We start from the raw sequence: 16,699 nt of genomic DNA on the forward strand, positions 1-16,699 counted from the left end.
TGATTCATCGGAGTTATACTCCACTGTATTTGGTCGTGATTTTTATGAGCGCAAGTACCTTTTCATGCATTCTCTTTTATGAATACAGGAATTCATATCTTTGAAGATGTCTTAAAAATCTCAGTTTATGTGGGTGCTGGTCTGTAAGCTTCACTAAGTCTCTGCATGTGTCATGTGTATGTTTACTTTCTGCTGAAACCAAAAAGTTTTGTTTTGTTTTTTTCTCATTCTATGTTTAGTCAAAGCTGGCAGGATAGGCTACTGGTAGAGGAGGCATGTAGGTAGAAAATGTTGGGGGTCTTAATTCGGTAAGGTGTGTTTTATTAGGGTAAGTAACATCCTTTGCTAAGAGAAACAAGCCCAAATCTCAGTACAAAATGTTTGTGGTTCACTGCTCAGTCCAACATAGAGGCTACCGTGAGTTGGGTGGTGTGGTCTGGGGACTCCGGCTCGCTCCACCGAATGGTTTTGCCAGCCGCTTGGGCTTTGGAATTCTCCTCTGGATCCTCTGTATTTGGCTGAGAAAAGAATAAAGAGGGCAAACGTGCAGGGTCTTTTGGGAGGTTTCAGAGGCCAGGCCTGGAAGTGGTGTGCGTGTACGTCCATCCGTGTTTTGCTGGCCAGAACTCAAGTCCCCTGGTCCCTCTTAGCTGCAAAAGAGCCGGGGAATAGAGTCAGGCTGTGGGTCAGGGAGGAAGAGGCAACACACAGATGGCACAGGACACTTTCATTCTGCGCCAGTCGCCAAGGGCAGGCAGGGAAGAGTGGAGTGTTGAAGGCCATGGGATCCCAGAGTGGAGGTGGGAGAGGCTAACATGTCTCTTAGCATCTGTAGTGCTCTGTATATTATATAGCAGGCACTGCACTGGACACTTTGTGTTCCCTATATTACATACCAGGCACTGCACTGGACACTTTTCTTGGGGCAAGATGCCTCTCGATCTTCCATAGCCTGTGTAATGCCAGCACATCCAGAGACTTACCACTTTTTGAACTGTGTAGATGTGTGTTTTTTCTGGGCTTGTCAGTTCTACTTGGTTTGAATTTGGTCTAGATGGGGGCAAGTTGTCAAATTTATTTGGAAGTGCCTCCAGAAAGTCTTTTGTGCCTGGAAGGGAACAATTATAGCTGCATTTTAATTAGTATTTAATTTACAAAAACGATGCATGTACAAACTTAGTTTCTGCAAGTCTCTAAATTGAACTTGAATATTATTTTATTCTGTGTCTTTTCAGAAAATATGAATAATCCCTTTCACTTTGATCAGTGTTGTTTTAATGTATGGGTTAACATATTAAATCCTTCTTAGCACAGAGCCACGTGTGACACCCCTGAACTATGTGTGTATAAGATGGGGCTACCAAAGGCAAAAGAGGGACTGTGGTCTCTCCGCAGAGAGGCACTTAACACTATTTATGCTCTTAATTAATCACATTTCTAAGTAAACACAAGTGCCCAAGCAAGCTGACTTACAGATACTATCAGCAAAACCTTTCCAAGAGCACTTAAGCTTGGCACAAGTCTGATAAATCTACTGCAAACAACAGGGGATTTTAAGTTCTCTATTCATTTTACAAGAGAACATTACAGGGGTGGAATTTCACTAGGCCCAGCTTGGGCCAGAATCTACATAAGTACTCAAAGAAGCCAGTTTGGGAACAGAAATATCTTAGTCAAAGATGAGTTTTGATTCACATAAAGAAGATGGATCTCTTATAATACATGGGTCCTGCACAAGGCACGTTTCTTATTTTAGCTTACGTCTGTGGCTCAGACATCTCAACACTCATAAATCGCACACATATGCACGCAGCCTGTTGGAGAAACTCCTGCTGCATGTGCTGTTGATGGAGCCCTGTTGAAGTGTAGTGAGAAGGTGCAAGAGAATCCCATAAAGCTAAGCATCCTGCCAGCGCTATCCCCTGACCTGGGGGGTGTGTGAGAGAGAGACAGAGAGAGAGACCCTGAGTTCCAGAACTCGTTTCTGCAGACTTGGCTGCTGGCTGCAGAAGGTCCATCCTGAAGTTCACAGGGCTGCTCACTCCCAGGCCACACACTCTGGAGAGGTTGGCAGTCAGAGAGCTACGGACAGAGCAATGGATGGAGAGGCGCAGAACCACGTCCCAGACAGCGTCATGGGGCAACCCATGTGCCCTCAAGAGCAGGCTGCCCTTATTTTCTGTACTTTCTGGGCTACAGTATGCATCCCTGCCACCTTCTCAGCACGTGCAGTCCAGAAAAATATCCATTCAAAGTGGAGCTCCCGTGATGCTGCCAGGGCTGATTCTCACGCGGGCCTTCAATTCTCAGTCTCTTGCCTTGTGCTTGGAGGACTGTGGCAGTGACTCCAGACCAACGTCCTTTCCACCTAGGGCCTGGGGAAGGGAGGTGTTAGTGAGCATTTTCCCCCCCAAAAAGCCAAGGCTTAGCTGCATGTGGTGTGCACGCCTGTGGTTCCAGCTACTCTGGAGGCTGAGGCCAGGAGTTGGAGAGTGCAATGAGCTATGATGGCGCCACTGCCCTCCAGCCTGGGTGACAGAATGAGATCCCATCTCTATGAAATAAACAAAACAAAAAACAAGAAACGCCAAGACTTGAGTCTGTTGAGTCTGTGTCTCACTGGCTGAAGATGGATGGATTGTCTATTGACTCCTAAACCAAGTTAGTCTGTGTCTCACTGGCTGAAGCTGGATTGTCTGTTGACTTCTAAACCAAGTTATGGGGGTTGAGGGAATATGCTGCTTGTCTCAGACCAGAGGGTCTCACTCATACACTGTAGGTCTCACTCACACACTGTGGGTCTCACTCACACACTGTAGGTCTTACTCACACACTGTGGGTCTCACTCACACACTGTGGGTCTCACTCACACACTGTAGGTCTCACTCACACACTGTGGGTCTCAGATCCCCTTTAACTCTTAAAAATTATTCAGGGCCCCAAAGAGATTTTGTTTATCAATATTGATCATATTTGAAGATAAAATGGAGAACACCTTAACATATATTTGTCAATTTATTTTAAAAGAAAGATAGTAAACCCTTTCCATAAATAACTTAATTTTGTTAAAAATAACTACGGTTTCCAAAAGCAAAAATCATGAGAAGAGTGGCATCAGTTTTTGCATTTCTGCAGATCTCTTGAACATCTGGCTTAGTGCAAGTCAGCTGGATTTTCATATCTGTATCTGAGCTGGTCCTGTTGAAGTACTGGGTGTTAGCGCGACTGATGTGTAGTGTGAAGGTCTGCTCTCACTGAGATACGTAGTTGTAAAACAGAGCCGTATTTTAGTATTCTCTTCAGATAATTGTGCATATTTTACTTTAATACCACACTAAAACTGTACAAGTGCTAGTTTGTAAAAGTTATTTGCAATATGGAATCTGGAACCACATGAATTAGTTTTTTATATTTTGATCTATTAACATCCACTGGTCTGTCTTCCACTGTATGTATTTATTTAAAAAAATTTAAATTTGTATAAATTTATGGGTACAAATGTAATTTTGTGACGTGGATAGAGCACATTGTCGTGAAGTCAGGGCTTTTAGAGTATCCGTCACCTGAATAACATACACTGTACCTATGAAGTAATTTTTTATCATCTGCCCTCCTCCCACCTCCCTGTCTTCCACTTTGAATGGATCTTTTTCCATGCAGGATTTTGTGACATGATGCATGAATCATCTGGAAAATATTCAGTCACCGAGTTTTGTACATCTCCTAAATGTGGACATATTTCATTTTATAGTATCAAAAATTCTTTAATATCCTTACTGATCACGTTAGAAAGGCATAAGTACTGGAATGCTGTCAAGCTCATGGTGGTGGATACACATTTTGCAAAATTCTAATTTTTGCTTGAAAGCTCTAATTTTATCATTGGCAACAAATCCCGTCAGTGGCTTCTTAAACTTGCAAACTCCACTTCTTTCATTTTAGAGAAAATGCTGGCCAGACACGGTGGCTCATGCCTGTAACCCCAGTGCTTTGGGAGGCCAAGGTGAGAGGATCGTTTGAGGCCAGGGGTTTAAGACTAGCCTGGGCAACATAGTGAGACCCCATCTCTACAAAAAAAAAAAAATTGTCTGTGCATGGTGGCGTGCACTTGTAGTCTAGCTATGCTGAGGGGAGAGGGGAGGATAACTTGAGCCCAGGAGTTCAAGCCTGCAGTGAACCAGATTAAGGGCTGAGATTGGGTATATCCAAGTCTGAATAGTCACAATTTATCTCTCAGTCTTTCTTATTTAGTTTTATTTATTTTTTATTTTTTTGAAGCAGGGTCTCGCTCAGTCACCCAAGCTGGAGTGCAGTGGCATAACTGGCTTAGTTGAACTCCTGGGCTCAAATGATCCTCCTACCTCAGCCTCCCACTACAGGTGCATGCCCCCACACTTGGCTAATGTGGGGTCTCACTATGTTACCTAGTTGCCCAGGCTGGTCTCAAACTCCTCGGCTCGAGCAATCCTCTGTCCTTGGCCTCCCACAGTGCTAGGACTACAGGTGTGAGCCACCGCGCCTGGCCATCAACTTTTCTTCCAAGTAAAGATGGTGTTCCATGAAAACTGTGGCTCGTTGAGCTCACAACTTAAAACACTTGCACAAATGCTTTTTGCACATTATCCTTGGATGGGCATGAAAGAGCTTTATGTGTAGTTACCATTTCTTTACACAGGATAATAAAAAGAGCTGTACTCACAGGTTGAAATTTAATAAAAATAATTTTTAATGCTTTATCAAGACCCTTCTTAAGTGTAACTGACTATTGAACATGAATGCCTAATGGGAAAGAATATAATGAGTATTAGCTGCAGTCTTGATTTGTGCCAAATCACCTGCATTCTTACCTACCACTGCCTTTGCACCCTAGTGCAAATGTCAACACAACAAAAAAAGCAATTAACATCTTGTGTTTTGACCTCATGGACACCCTGAACATATCTTGGGGATTCCCATAGCCCATGTTTGGAGACCTGCTGGTTTAGACCCGTGAAGGTCTACCTTTGTGGTGCTGGGCTCACGGCTTCCCCAGTCCACGTGGCCTGAGAGGATGGAAGGAGCAGTTCCCCAAAAGAAATCCGAAGTTTTTCATTTTGTTTTTGTTTGTTTGCTTTGTTTTGTAAGGGAAAAAATAAAAGTGAATGGATATTGAATGGCCAAAACAATAGTCTTCCACACTGCACTTACCATAGATACTGTTCTATAACCTACATTCTCTAAATTCCTTCATATAATAATAGCAGGTATATACCATGTTCCCACTATGTGCCAGGCTTGGTGCTGTTTTATTTATAAATGTTTTCTCACTTCACCCTTAGTGGTCCTTTGAGAGTAGGGACATCTTATTTTGCAGATGAGGATGTTTGTAGCAGTTATTTACCTACAGACACTCAGTTAAGTGGTGGAGCTTGGATTCGCTTCTAACTCGTTTCTAGGTCAAGGTCCCAAAATGCAACATATTATGCTGTGCAGCTAAATATATTTTGATAAATAGATGATTTCTCAGTTTCTATATCAACAGTAGACTATTTATTTATTTATTTTTATTATACTTTAAGTTCTAGGGTACTTGTGCACAACGTGCAGGTTTGTTACATATGTATACATGTGCCATGTTGGTGTGCTGCACCCATTAACTAGTCATTTACATTAGGTATATCTCCTAATGCTATCCCTCCCCTATCCTCCCTCCCCACAACAGGCCCCAGTGTGTGATGTTCCCCACCCTGTGTCCAAGTGTTCTCATTGTTCGATTCCCACCTATAAGTGAGAACATGCGGTGTTTGGTTTTCTGTTCTTGCGATAGTTTGCTGAGAATGATGGTTTCCAGCTTCATCTATGTCCCTACAAAGGACATGAACTCATCCTTTTTTATGGTTGCATAGTATTCCATGGTGTATATGTGCCACATTTTCTTAATCCAGTCTGTCATTGTTGGATATTTGGGTTAGTTCCAAGTCTTTGCTCTTGTGAATAGTGCCGCAATAAACATACGTATGCACGTGTCTTTACAGCAGCATGATTTATAATCCTTTGGGTATATACCCAGTAATGGGATGGCTGGGTCAAATTATATTTCTAGCTCTAGATCCCTGAGGAATCGCCACACTGTCTTCCACAATGGTTGAACTAGTTTACAGCCCCAGAATCTACAAAGAACTCAAACAAATTTACAAAAAAAAAAACAACCCCATCAAAAAGTGGGCAAAGGATATGAACAGACACTTCTCAAAAGAAGACATTTATGCAGCCAACAGACACATGACTCTTTCATTCAGTGAAATTTTAAACAGAAGCCTGATCTGTAAAACAGACCAAAGCAATGCTGACTGGTTGAAGGGGAGGTAACCTATATTGTCTGAAGGGGATTAGACAGCCTCAGTGTCCCTGTGGTCCTTGGGCAGCCCCCGAGGTACTGTGAAGAAACTATTGGGGTTCCCTGGGTGCATATCAGTTTGAAAATCTCTGTTCCTGCAGCATAATCTTTAAATATCGCCCATATCTCTGAGTTGTAGAGGAGAAAAGTTGTTTTGCAGAAAGCCTTTTGGGAAAGTGGCTTGCTTTGTTTTCCTGTATGTTAATCTGACTTTTGCATCATAAAAGGAGTCGATGTAGGGTTTCGTTTGCCCCCCCACCCCGCCCCTGCCCCACCCCTCCAGTAGTACATTTCAGGTGTGATGGATATAGTGATAGTAATGCAGAAGCTCCTTCCTGGGGTGAGAGACAGTGTACAGGGTGGCGGGAAGGCACCCGCACAGGAGGAGGAAGACCTGGGCCTTGGTCTGGCCTCCTCACGAATCACTATGTCACCCTCTCTGTCCGTGTCTCAGTTGTCTTATATCATTCTTAGATGGCGGCTCATGGTTAAGTGGTGGCTCTTAACCTTTTTTTGGTCCCAGGGCTATGTGAGAATTTGAAAATGCTCTAAATGAATATTTATGGAAAAGTTCAAGTTTGCATTGCGTAGGTTTTTGTGTACTGCTTGGAGACAGGAAGAGAAGGATTTCCCATGTTAAGAACTCTTGAGTTGGGTTATTTTATTTTATTTTTTTAGATGGAGTCTGGAGTGCAGTGGCGCAATTTCGGCTCACTGCAACCTCCACCTCCTGAGTTCAAGTGATCCTCCCGCCTCGGCCTCCCAAGTAGCTGGGATTACAGGCATGCACCACCACACCTGGCTAATTTTTGTATTTTTAGTAGAGATGGAGTTTCACCATGTTGACCAGGCTGGTTTCGAACTCCTGGCCTCAGGTGATCCGCCTGCCTCTGAGTCCCAAAGTGGTAGGATTACAGGTGTGAGCCGCAGCGCCCTGCCGAGTTGAGTTAATTTTAAGATTCCTTTCATCCATTCCTTTGTAAAATATTAATATCAGGCAAATGTGGAATTATTGAAAAATAAATTTCATTTGTGTTTCCAGATAATTAAGAATTGGCAATTTCAGCATAATTTTTATAAATGATTATTAATAAGCTGTATGTGGTTTGCTGGTAAATATTAAAGTGTATTATGATAAATTACTAACTTAAAAATGACAACTCTCTAATTCTGTCCCTGACAAAATAATAAATCGGAAGTATTTGTCTTCTATTCTTGGCTTCTGGCTAGAGGTCATTAATTATTTAACTACATTAAGAAATAGGAGTAAAATTATAAGAATAATAGAAACATAGTTATAATAATTTGTAAGCATATAAAGATCTTTTTCCAAATATGAATTTTATATTTTTACTGAAAAAATAATTTTGCTATTTTGTGGCTTTTTTTCCAGATACTTTGAGAAAAGTCATACAGAAGGCACGTGAGTCCAAAATTGATTATGATAAGGTAATTTTTCATTGGTGTATTTATTATTAAAAATATGAAGTATGAGAAAAATTTTGGCTGACTTGAAAGTAAATCTTTAAACAACCAGTTATTCAATCTGCAATTTTAGTAACCTTTTTTGACTAAGAACTTTCATGGAATATTGAACCACCTTACAAATCCCATTTGAACCATAGCAGACATTTCAAAAGTAGCATTTGAAGAAAGCCTTTCAAGTTGTATGTTATTTAAAAATTAAAAACTACGGCCGGGCGTGGTGGCTCACGCCTGTAATCCCAGCGCCTTGGTAGGCCGAGGTGGGCAGATCATAAGGTTAGGAGTTTGAGACTAGCCGGGTGTGGTGGCACTCACCTGTAGTCCCAGGTACTCGGGGGGCTGAGGCAGGAGAATTGCTTGAACCCGGGAGGCAGAGGTTGCAGTGAGCCGAGATGGTGCCATTGTACTCCAGCCTGGGTGACAGAGTGAGACTCCGTCTCAAAAAAATAATAATAAATGAATAAATAAAGTAAACAAAAACTAAAATTCCTTCAAAAAGCAATATTACACTACTTTTCTTTTAGCTGAGGGATGAGAACTCCCTCATTAAGTGGAATTGTTTGAAAATTCCTAGAGATGGTGACTATGTACTCTGTTATAAAACATCGTTTGTTGAAAAGTAGCTTTGCATTTATACAAGGTTTATGAATCTCTTGCTGTGTGAGTACATGGCTAGAATTGAAGGAAGGTGGAGACAAGGATGATAGCCTTTGGTCTCAAGAGGCTAGAAGACAGATAGCAGGGACCTTATCTAGTTAATATAACGAGGATCGTGCAAGGGCAGAGCCGGTGGGATGGGTGGGCGCTCTGCTCACATTCCAGGCTTCAGGAACCGTGTGAGCAAAGAGGTCAAGGTATGAAAGAAGCAGGCCCCTGGCAAGAGGGAGAGAAAAAAAGGTAAGATGGGACCTGATCCTGGGAGGACCTTGAACGTCTCCCTGGAGTGAGTCCATAGTATTTTCAGAAAGTATCAAGGCTCCTTGCATTTTTCTGCTTATTACCCAAGGTGCTGCCAGTGCACTCGTCTGCAACTGCCTACCTAAACACACGAGTGGTCTTGATTCTGGTGTGTTATGAGTGTAGGTTGCCCATGAAGCAAACAGACAAAAGTGTGTAGCACTGAATATTCGATAATAAAAAATAGTTAAATGTGTTTGCCAGGTTCTCAGTCCTTCTCGGTAAGTAAAGCACTTTGTTCCTTCCTTTCCTGGTTTGAAGGTGGTTATCAGGCTAACCATAAGCAGATGTATAGGTGGACGTTTTTTACTGGCTTGCACAATAAATCTGAACGCTAGTGTTTCCGGCACGGGGGAGGGCAGTTCCCTCTTGCCCAGTGAATCATTACCTCAGATGGTTACAAATGGCCTCATCATATTTTTAATTTGCAAGAAAATTATACTCAAGAGAAAAGTAAATGCAGAAGCTGAAGAGGAAAGCCTTATCCAGAGGCTGTTTACATTCAGCAAGGGAAGACTGTGTGGAAGATAAACTGAGCTGTTCCCAGGGCACACAGCCTTCCCCAGCACTGTGGAAAGCATTTTCATTCCTCAGTGCCACAGGCTTCATTTACATCTCCCAAACGTGATTGCCACGTTGGCCTGCATCTCTAGGGGGAAGAAAATGACTGTTGCTTTTATATTTATATTCAAAATTAGCATAATATGCTTAGCCAGCCTGAATGCCAACCAAGGAATGGGAGTAGGGGCAGTGCTTCAGTGGGATCTGGGACTTGGAGGACAAGGTCTTGAGACCCTTAGTTGGCCTTGAGGAACCTGCGAGCCTGAGCTGGAGCTGGGCTGCCACTGACCCTGGCAGTGTCTTTGTGCTTGACTTGGTATTAGATTTGGCACTCCCATAACCTTGGTTTATACACCTGGCTCTTGTTCTCTTTCCTTGCCTTTGCAAATGAATAAAAACTCTGGGTGAGGGTGCAGTGGAGAGAAGATGCAGAACTGAACCCACATGAATGAGCTGAATCCTACTCTGGATGTGGAACTGGACCACGCTTTCTACCATTATCCAAAGAAAGGGGTTTAGTGAAGCACAGGCACCAAAGGAGCCAGGCCACATCTGGAGGAGGGTTTTCTGGCTAGATTTAGTCTGATAAAGGCTGGGTGTGTTGGGTTGGTTCCCCCTGAAGCAGACCCTAAGCCAATGACTCCAGGGCAAGTCATTTGTTTGGAAGCCTCAGGGAACACAGATTCCTGGTCTTACCCATATCTTCTGACTCATGTGCTCTAGCAGAGGAGCCCAGGAGTCAGTGTTTTTCTTTAACACACACTGTGAGGTGCATCTTTATGTCTGGTGAGCTTGGGAGCTTGTGCCCTGGTTGGTAACAAGCCTGCGCACCCCCTCCCCAAGAAAGGGAGCCTGGGATCATTTAAAATGCCCCATGTGACCCCAGAGGCAGCTATATCTGAACTGCCCCCCAGTCCCCATGTTTTGGATGCCTCATTTAAAAGTGATTCCCATCACAAATGTTGTTCCCTCAGATCTGCCAGCTGAGGCAATAGTTTCTAAACCTTTAGATTTCCTGGACCAGAATATTTCAAAAAAGTGATCTAGAAAATGACATAGAGCCACCTAATTTTATTTGGCCACAAAAGGACATTTAAAATCAAACATTGAGATGTTTGGAATAAAAATGGTGGGAATCCGTTGATCGCTTTAAGCACAGGAATAGCACCATCAGATTTTTAGTTCAGAAAAGGGCACTTGGGAAGATGCTGCCATTGGTTACGGAGTTCTCAGATCTGATTCTCTATTTTATGAAGATCACATGGTTAGTGTGTTAAGCATTTATAACTTCCCCTCTAATTCTCCTTTTCATAACCGATTAGCATACAGATTAAGAACCTTTTGGGAAATCCAAATGTAAATGCAAATGTGAATTTCAGAACTCAAAGTAACTTAAACCACTGTTTCTTGAATTCACACTCAAGTTTTATATTCCTTTCTCGTACTTATCCTTCTATCACCCAATTTCCTCCTTGTGGGATATGAGCGTTCTTGGTTATGGTTGATCACTCATAACTTTTTCTGTCTGTTTTCTTGATGCATGCTGCCTCTGCCAAAATTCCTCACCTGCGTTGACTTCTACAGCCAGAAACTCTAATCTTAGGTCTCAAGGTAAAGTCCTTGTCTGCTATTTCAAGTTGCTCTTTGAAAGCCTTTCTGTTCTTCACTGTCATCCTCGCTGTGAAAATGTTTAAATGATCCATTTCAGTTATGTTTTTACCATCACTTTTAACCTTCTCTTTTAAGCAAGATATCTCGGTAATATTTAGATGTTGATCTTCAACATAATCAACAAAGCACTGGAAGATCTTGGTGTATCAAAAAACAGTGTAAATAGTGACAGGCCTTCATCTAGTCAGCCTAGACGTGAACTCTTGAAATACACTGTCTTGTTCCTGATACTGCCTGATGTTTAGTCAGTAACACTAGAAAGGCTGTGTATCAAATGTACAATTTGTATTTAAAGCTAAAATTAGTGCATTTAAAACATTTCAATATATCTTGTCTCCTGGGTTTGGGTTCAGTGTCTCCTGGAATTCAGAAAGAATTTACGTTTCTTTAAAATAGTAAACAATTTAGAATATTTGCTGAGAAATGATGGAAAAATACGTAAGTAAGAGTTTGGAAGGTCTGGGCTGGTTTCTTAACTGGCAAGTGATGTTGGTCCTCGAGGAAGGGTTAAGTCAGCTAATAATGCCTCTTCGTGGACACGGGATGGGGGTTAACTTAAGCGTGAGCACGTACTTGATGAACGCAGCAAAATCCAGCCACTTTCTTTTTTTTTTTTTTTTTTTTTTTTTAGCAATTTAATCTTAATATGGAAGTAGGTAATATTCAAGTGCCAGATGCACCAGATTTACTAGTCTTGAGCATTTGCTCATAGCATTAACTACCGTTTGTTGAATATCTACTGTGTGCTGGGCACTTGGCTAGTTGTTTTCACGTTCAGTGGTTCAGTTATTTGTCCCTCACAATATGTTTATGAGGTTAATGCTAATGTGATACCATCCAGTTTAGGGACCTGGAAGCCCCCCGCTGGGATGTAAAGCAGGTCGCTCCTCCAAGACATCACATTTGCTCCCAGGAGCAAGACGTTGTGTTTTATTTTCCTTTGCTCAGCTTGGCTTAAGAATTCGCAGCTGTCTAGATTGTCCATTTAGTTGCAAACTGCCAACTTGCAATTTTCTGCCATTCTTTAGAAGTGTAAGCAGCTACATGCATGAATTGGAATGATATCAAGTTTCATCATCTAGTTGCATTAATTTTCGTTTATCCCGGAATAAAGTCAGCAGTGATTATGAAAAGAGGTTTAGGTCACATGATTGTATCTGGAAATTGTGCTGTTCCTAGGAACTCAGGAACTGTCTGAGACACAGACTGCCGAGGTCGGTCCTTCACTGTGGATCTGACTCCTGGGCATGGCATGAGAAGCACCTTACATGTCTACTCAGTACCTGGTCCTTTGTCACATTATTTCTAATCATGCATTATCTCTAATTTTCACAATGACTTGACAAGGTACGTATTATTATTTCTAGTGTGTTAGTGGAGAAACTCACTGACTGGCCTGTGTTTAACGTGCCTGACTTAGAGTCTGAGCCTTTTTTTCTAAATTAAGATACATTCCAGATTCTTGTGTAACTGTTTGCCGGCCAATCCAAAGTGCTTTGAGTCTTTCACTTCTATTTGTGCAGTTTTCCTGGTGTAAAGCACCTTATATGTAGATTATTTGTTATGCAAGTACTCCTGCCAAGATTTATTGATCCATTTAAAAACAAACAAAATACCTTTGGGGTTAAAATTAAACCGTTTGCAGCTCAAACTAGCATTTAGTTATCTTCCTAGGGGTTGAAGGACATCTTCCAGTAACCACTTGGCCCTATATTCGATAACTCAATTTTCTGCTTCCTCTGTTTCAAAAAGGAGCTTCAAAATGGAATATATATATATATATATATATATATATATATATATATATATATTCAGATTCAACTAATGATGGCAGATACATTAAAAAAACAAAACATGGTCAGGCGCGGTGGCTTACACCTGTAATCCCAGCACTTTGGGAGGCCGAGGCAGGTGGATTGCTTGAGGACAGGAGTTCAAGATCAGCCTGGACAACATGGTGAAACCCTGTCTCTACGGTACTTGGGAGGCTGAGGCCTGAGAATCGCTTGAACCCAGGAGGCGGAGGTTGCAGTGAGCTGAGATCACACCACTGCACTCCAGCCTGGGCAACAGAGCGAGACCCTGTCTCAAAAAAAAAAAAAAAAAAGAACTTTGTACACCGTGGAATGTTCTACTTATTATTTCGTGTTACAATATGTGCTGTTTCTTTTGTTTGAATTGCAGATTATCTACTATGAAGCAGGGATTATTCTATGCTCTGTCCTGGGACTGCTGTTTATTATTCTGATGCCTCTGGTGGGGTATTTCTTTTGTATGTGTCGTTGCTGTAACAAATGTGGTGGAGAAATGCACCAGCGACAGAAGGAAAATGGACTCTTCCTGAGGAAGTGCTTTGCAATCTCCCTCTTGGTGATTTGTATAATAATAAGGCAAGTAGAATCTTGGACAACAACTGATTGTGTTTTAGGTTGATGAAGAGTGACTCATATTTTAATGGTTAAACCATGAGTTTAAAACTAAACAAAATAGCAACAATGAAAAAAAATCCCACAAAACAGAAAAAGGAGGGCACAAGTGCTTGTCTAGAGTGATTCGAAAGGATCTCATTAGCACCAGACATTAGCGTTGTAATGAAGCTGCCCCAACTGAGCTGATGAGCCAGCGTTTTGGTATTTTTTTCCTTTTGAAGGTATCCTGAGAAATCTTGGACTGCAGAAAGGATTTACTTTCCAGCACAGCAGACTCCTCTTAATTAGCTCTTTGCAGACAGGCAGCATGTAGAAAGGAGAGATGGATCTGCAAGTTGATTTGCTAGTTGAGTCCAAAGGAATCGTGAGGGACAGATGCAGTCCCTGAATTTGGAAATTTGAGAATATTGTAGAATGCAATTGACTTTCTAATAATAAACCCATTTTTCTTATATGTGCTGTTCATCCGCTACCCTCTCTTGAAGTCTGGAACACACTTCATGATTTAGGGTGTTTCTGCTGCAGCTTCTGCTGCTTTCAAAAGTTTTCCAGTTGACTGGCAGATCAGAAATACATTGCTTTTAAGATGACGTTTTTTCGAGTCCAAATTAGACTGCTCATCTGAAGAATGTGCACCACAACACATTCTTGGTTATTGTTCCGCATTTCCTCATTCATTCCACCACTGTTTCATGAAGCAACCGAAATAAATGTGCCTATGACGTGAAGGCACAGCAAGGGTTGGCCAACAGCCTTCTCTTTGTCGTTTCTCCAGACACCACATGTGCTCAGTAGCCGTAAGATTTTTTTCAAGTTTTACTAAGGAAGTAATATTCAGGAATTTTAGCTGAAAACAGTCAGTCCTATGAGTTGGAGTTCCAGCTGCAAACCCAAGAAGGAAAGTCTTTAAGTGCGGCCACCAGCAGGGGTCTGATAAGATGTGTGGCTTAGGGTGGCCACTCATTGAAATGCAGTGTACCCATTGGAGAGGACTGGGCAGCTCCGGATTTGTTGATACCAAACAGTCACCATGACTGATGAAGTGAAAAAAACAGGTTGCAGACCATGTGTAGAACATGGTAACTATGTTAAAAAAAAGAAAAGAAAAAAAAGATGAGGAAGGAGACACAAGCACTTGGTCATATTTGTACAGAGTGGATGGGATGTGAAAGGGTTGACAAGCAACTGGCAACAGTGGTTGCCTCTGGGAAGGAAATTGAGGGTTGTGGAGGGGAAGGAAGGAAAGTCATTTCTTGCTGTAGCTGGGTTTTTGTCTCTTTTGATTATGTACCAGGTTCAGGTATTACCTATTGAATTAACTTAACTAAAACTTGAACAATGACAAAAAAAAGTATTCACAACAGACAAAGGCCAATGCATTACCACTTACTCCAGGGCAGTGATTATTTAAGCAAAGACATACTTTTGCTGATAATAGTGGAATAATCGACCGACCTTAACTATATATATGTGTGTAAAGAGGATCCAAGTGAATGTGTTAGCTGACTTCATGCACTGTTGGTTAGCCTGAGAGTTACTTGTTTTTTCTCCATGACGTTGGGGTGTGGGCATCTCTGTCTGTCAATCTTTCTCTCTCTCTCTCTCTCTCTCTCTCTCTCTTTCTTTTCTTCTCTTTTCTATTTTCTGTCTCTCCTTGCCTCTCTGTATTTTTCTGTCACTGTCTGTCTCCTTCTCTGTGTCTCCAAAAATCATTTGATCCTTACTGGTTTTTTTTATATTTGATCTTGAGAGGCAGTTTGGGATCAGGTCAGTAGTGATCATTGCAGATGTGCCTGTCTGTCTCTCCTTTATATTTGATATACTCTAAGGAATGCACAGACTCCTAGTTGTTGGGGTAGTTACCTCCTTTTCAGCTACCAGAAGAATCTCAGTTACAGCCCTGAAACCTGTCAAACCCACCAGGGATCCCTGTGTGTTTCCCGTAAGCCTGAAACTTACATGCCGCATTTGTCTGGACACTTGCACAGCGATGTTTACCCGCTCCATACACCCTGGACCTCAAAGATGAGATTCAGATGTGAAAGCGTCATCTGAAAATATTGCCCTTCGGGCTTCTTGTTAGAGTGATTACTTACTTAACAAGTTAATAATTTTCACTTGATGTCAATACATAGCCATAATTTCAGGAAAATTCTTGATTGAATGTAGTTATTTATTTACCTGAATTAAATGTTTACATGTGTAATAATGGGTTTCCAATATTTTGAGTTTCTTTCCTTTTTTGAGACAGAGTCTCGCTGCGTCATCCAAGCTGGAGTGCAGTGGTGCTATCACGGCTCACTCCAACCTCTGCCTCCTGGGTTCAAGTGATTCTTGTGCCTCAGCCTTCTGAGTAGCCAGGATTTTACAAGCATGCACCACCAGGCCTGGCAAATTTTTGTATTTTCAGTAGAGATGGGGTTTCACCATGTTGGCCAGGCTGGTCTCAAACTCCTGGCCTCAAGTGATCTGCCTGCCTAGACCTCCCAAAGTGCTAAGATTACAGGCGTGAGCCACCGCGCCTAGCCACTACATTGGGTTTCTTTTTTAAAATTGAACTTTCATTTGCATTACATATAATTATGTGTTACGCATGTTATAGTTCACTCTCAGCTGACTTAGTTATTTACATTATGTTGAAAATGCCAAAATATATCAACAGTAAAGCTACAAAGTAAAAAATAAACTTGGCTTCCATTTATGTATAAAATGAAAGCTACCATTTTGTTAATTCTTCAGAATTCAGACCTATCAAATCAATATATGTTTTTTTCTAAGTATATTTTAATTTAGAAAATTCTTTTAAAAAAATGCATGCTGTGATTCTATACCCTCCTACACACTCAGTTAAAACCATTTTTTCCCACCCAAGTAAAACATTAATGTGAAAATTGTAATTTCAGATTTCAATATAATTAAACCAAAATTGATCAACTGTTTGAGATTATGACAAAACTAAAACTAATTTGATTTCACGTAGCACATTGAATTTATATATAAATTATAAATAGGCTTAAATGAGAATAGTATGTGAATTTTTTTTCTCACTTTAAATTCTGATGAGAATTTAAGCTTCTTTGCCTTGAACTTTTTGATTTACGGTAACTATTTTGATGGCTTCCTTTTGAAACCCCCACTGGTTTGCAAATACCTTAAACATGAGTTGCATAATACCTACATATTGTTTGCAAGTAATCCAAGCTAGCCAGGAGGATTAAAG

General features: G+C 41.3%; 1 protein-coding gene across 16 annotated transcripts in view; it reads left to right on the top strand.

Moving 5' to 3' along the window:
• Positions 1-16,699, top strand: part of LOC105487901 (prominin 1) — a 155,304-nt gene that overhangs the window by 77,390 nt on the left and 61,215 nt on the right. For 9 of the 16 annotated variants that reach the window (XM_011751549.3, XM_011751547.2, XM_024794759.2 and 6 more), the window contains 3 exons: positions 7,770-7,825; positions 10,964-10,990; positions 13,235-13,440. In XM_011751549.3, the coding sequence (XP_011749851.2) occupies positions 7,770-7,825; positions 10,964-10,990; positions 13,235-13,440 (289 nt within the window). The remainder of the gene's footprint in view (positions 1-7,769; positions 7,826-10,963; positions 10,991-13,234; positions 13,441-16,699) is intronic. The other 7 variants (XM_071093833.1, XM_024794760.2, XM_024794761.2 and 4 more) reach the window with 1 other exon arrangement.

This window comes from Macaca nemestrina, chromosome 3 (assembly GCF_043159975.1).
Source record: "Macaca nemestrina isolate mMacNem1 chromosome 3, mMacNem.hap1, whole genome shotgun sequence".
In the NCBI taxonomy this organism is placed as follows: Eukaryota; Metazoa; Chordata; class Mammalia; order Primates; family Cercopithecidae; genus Macaca; species Macaca nemestrina.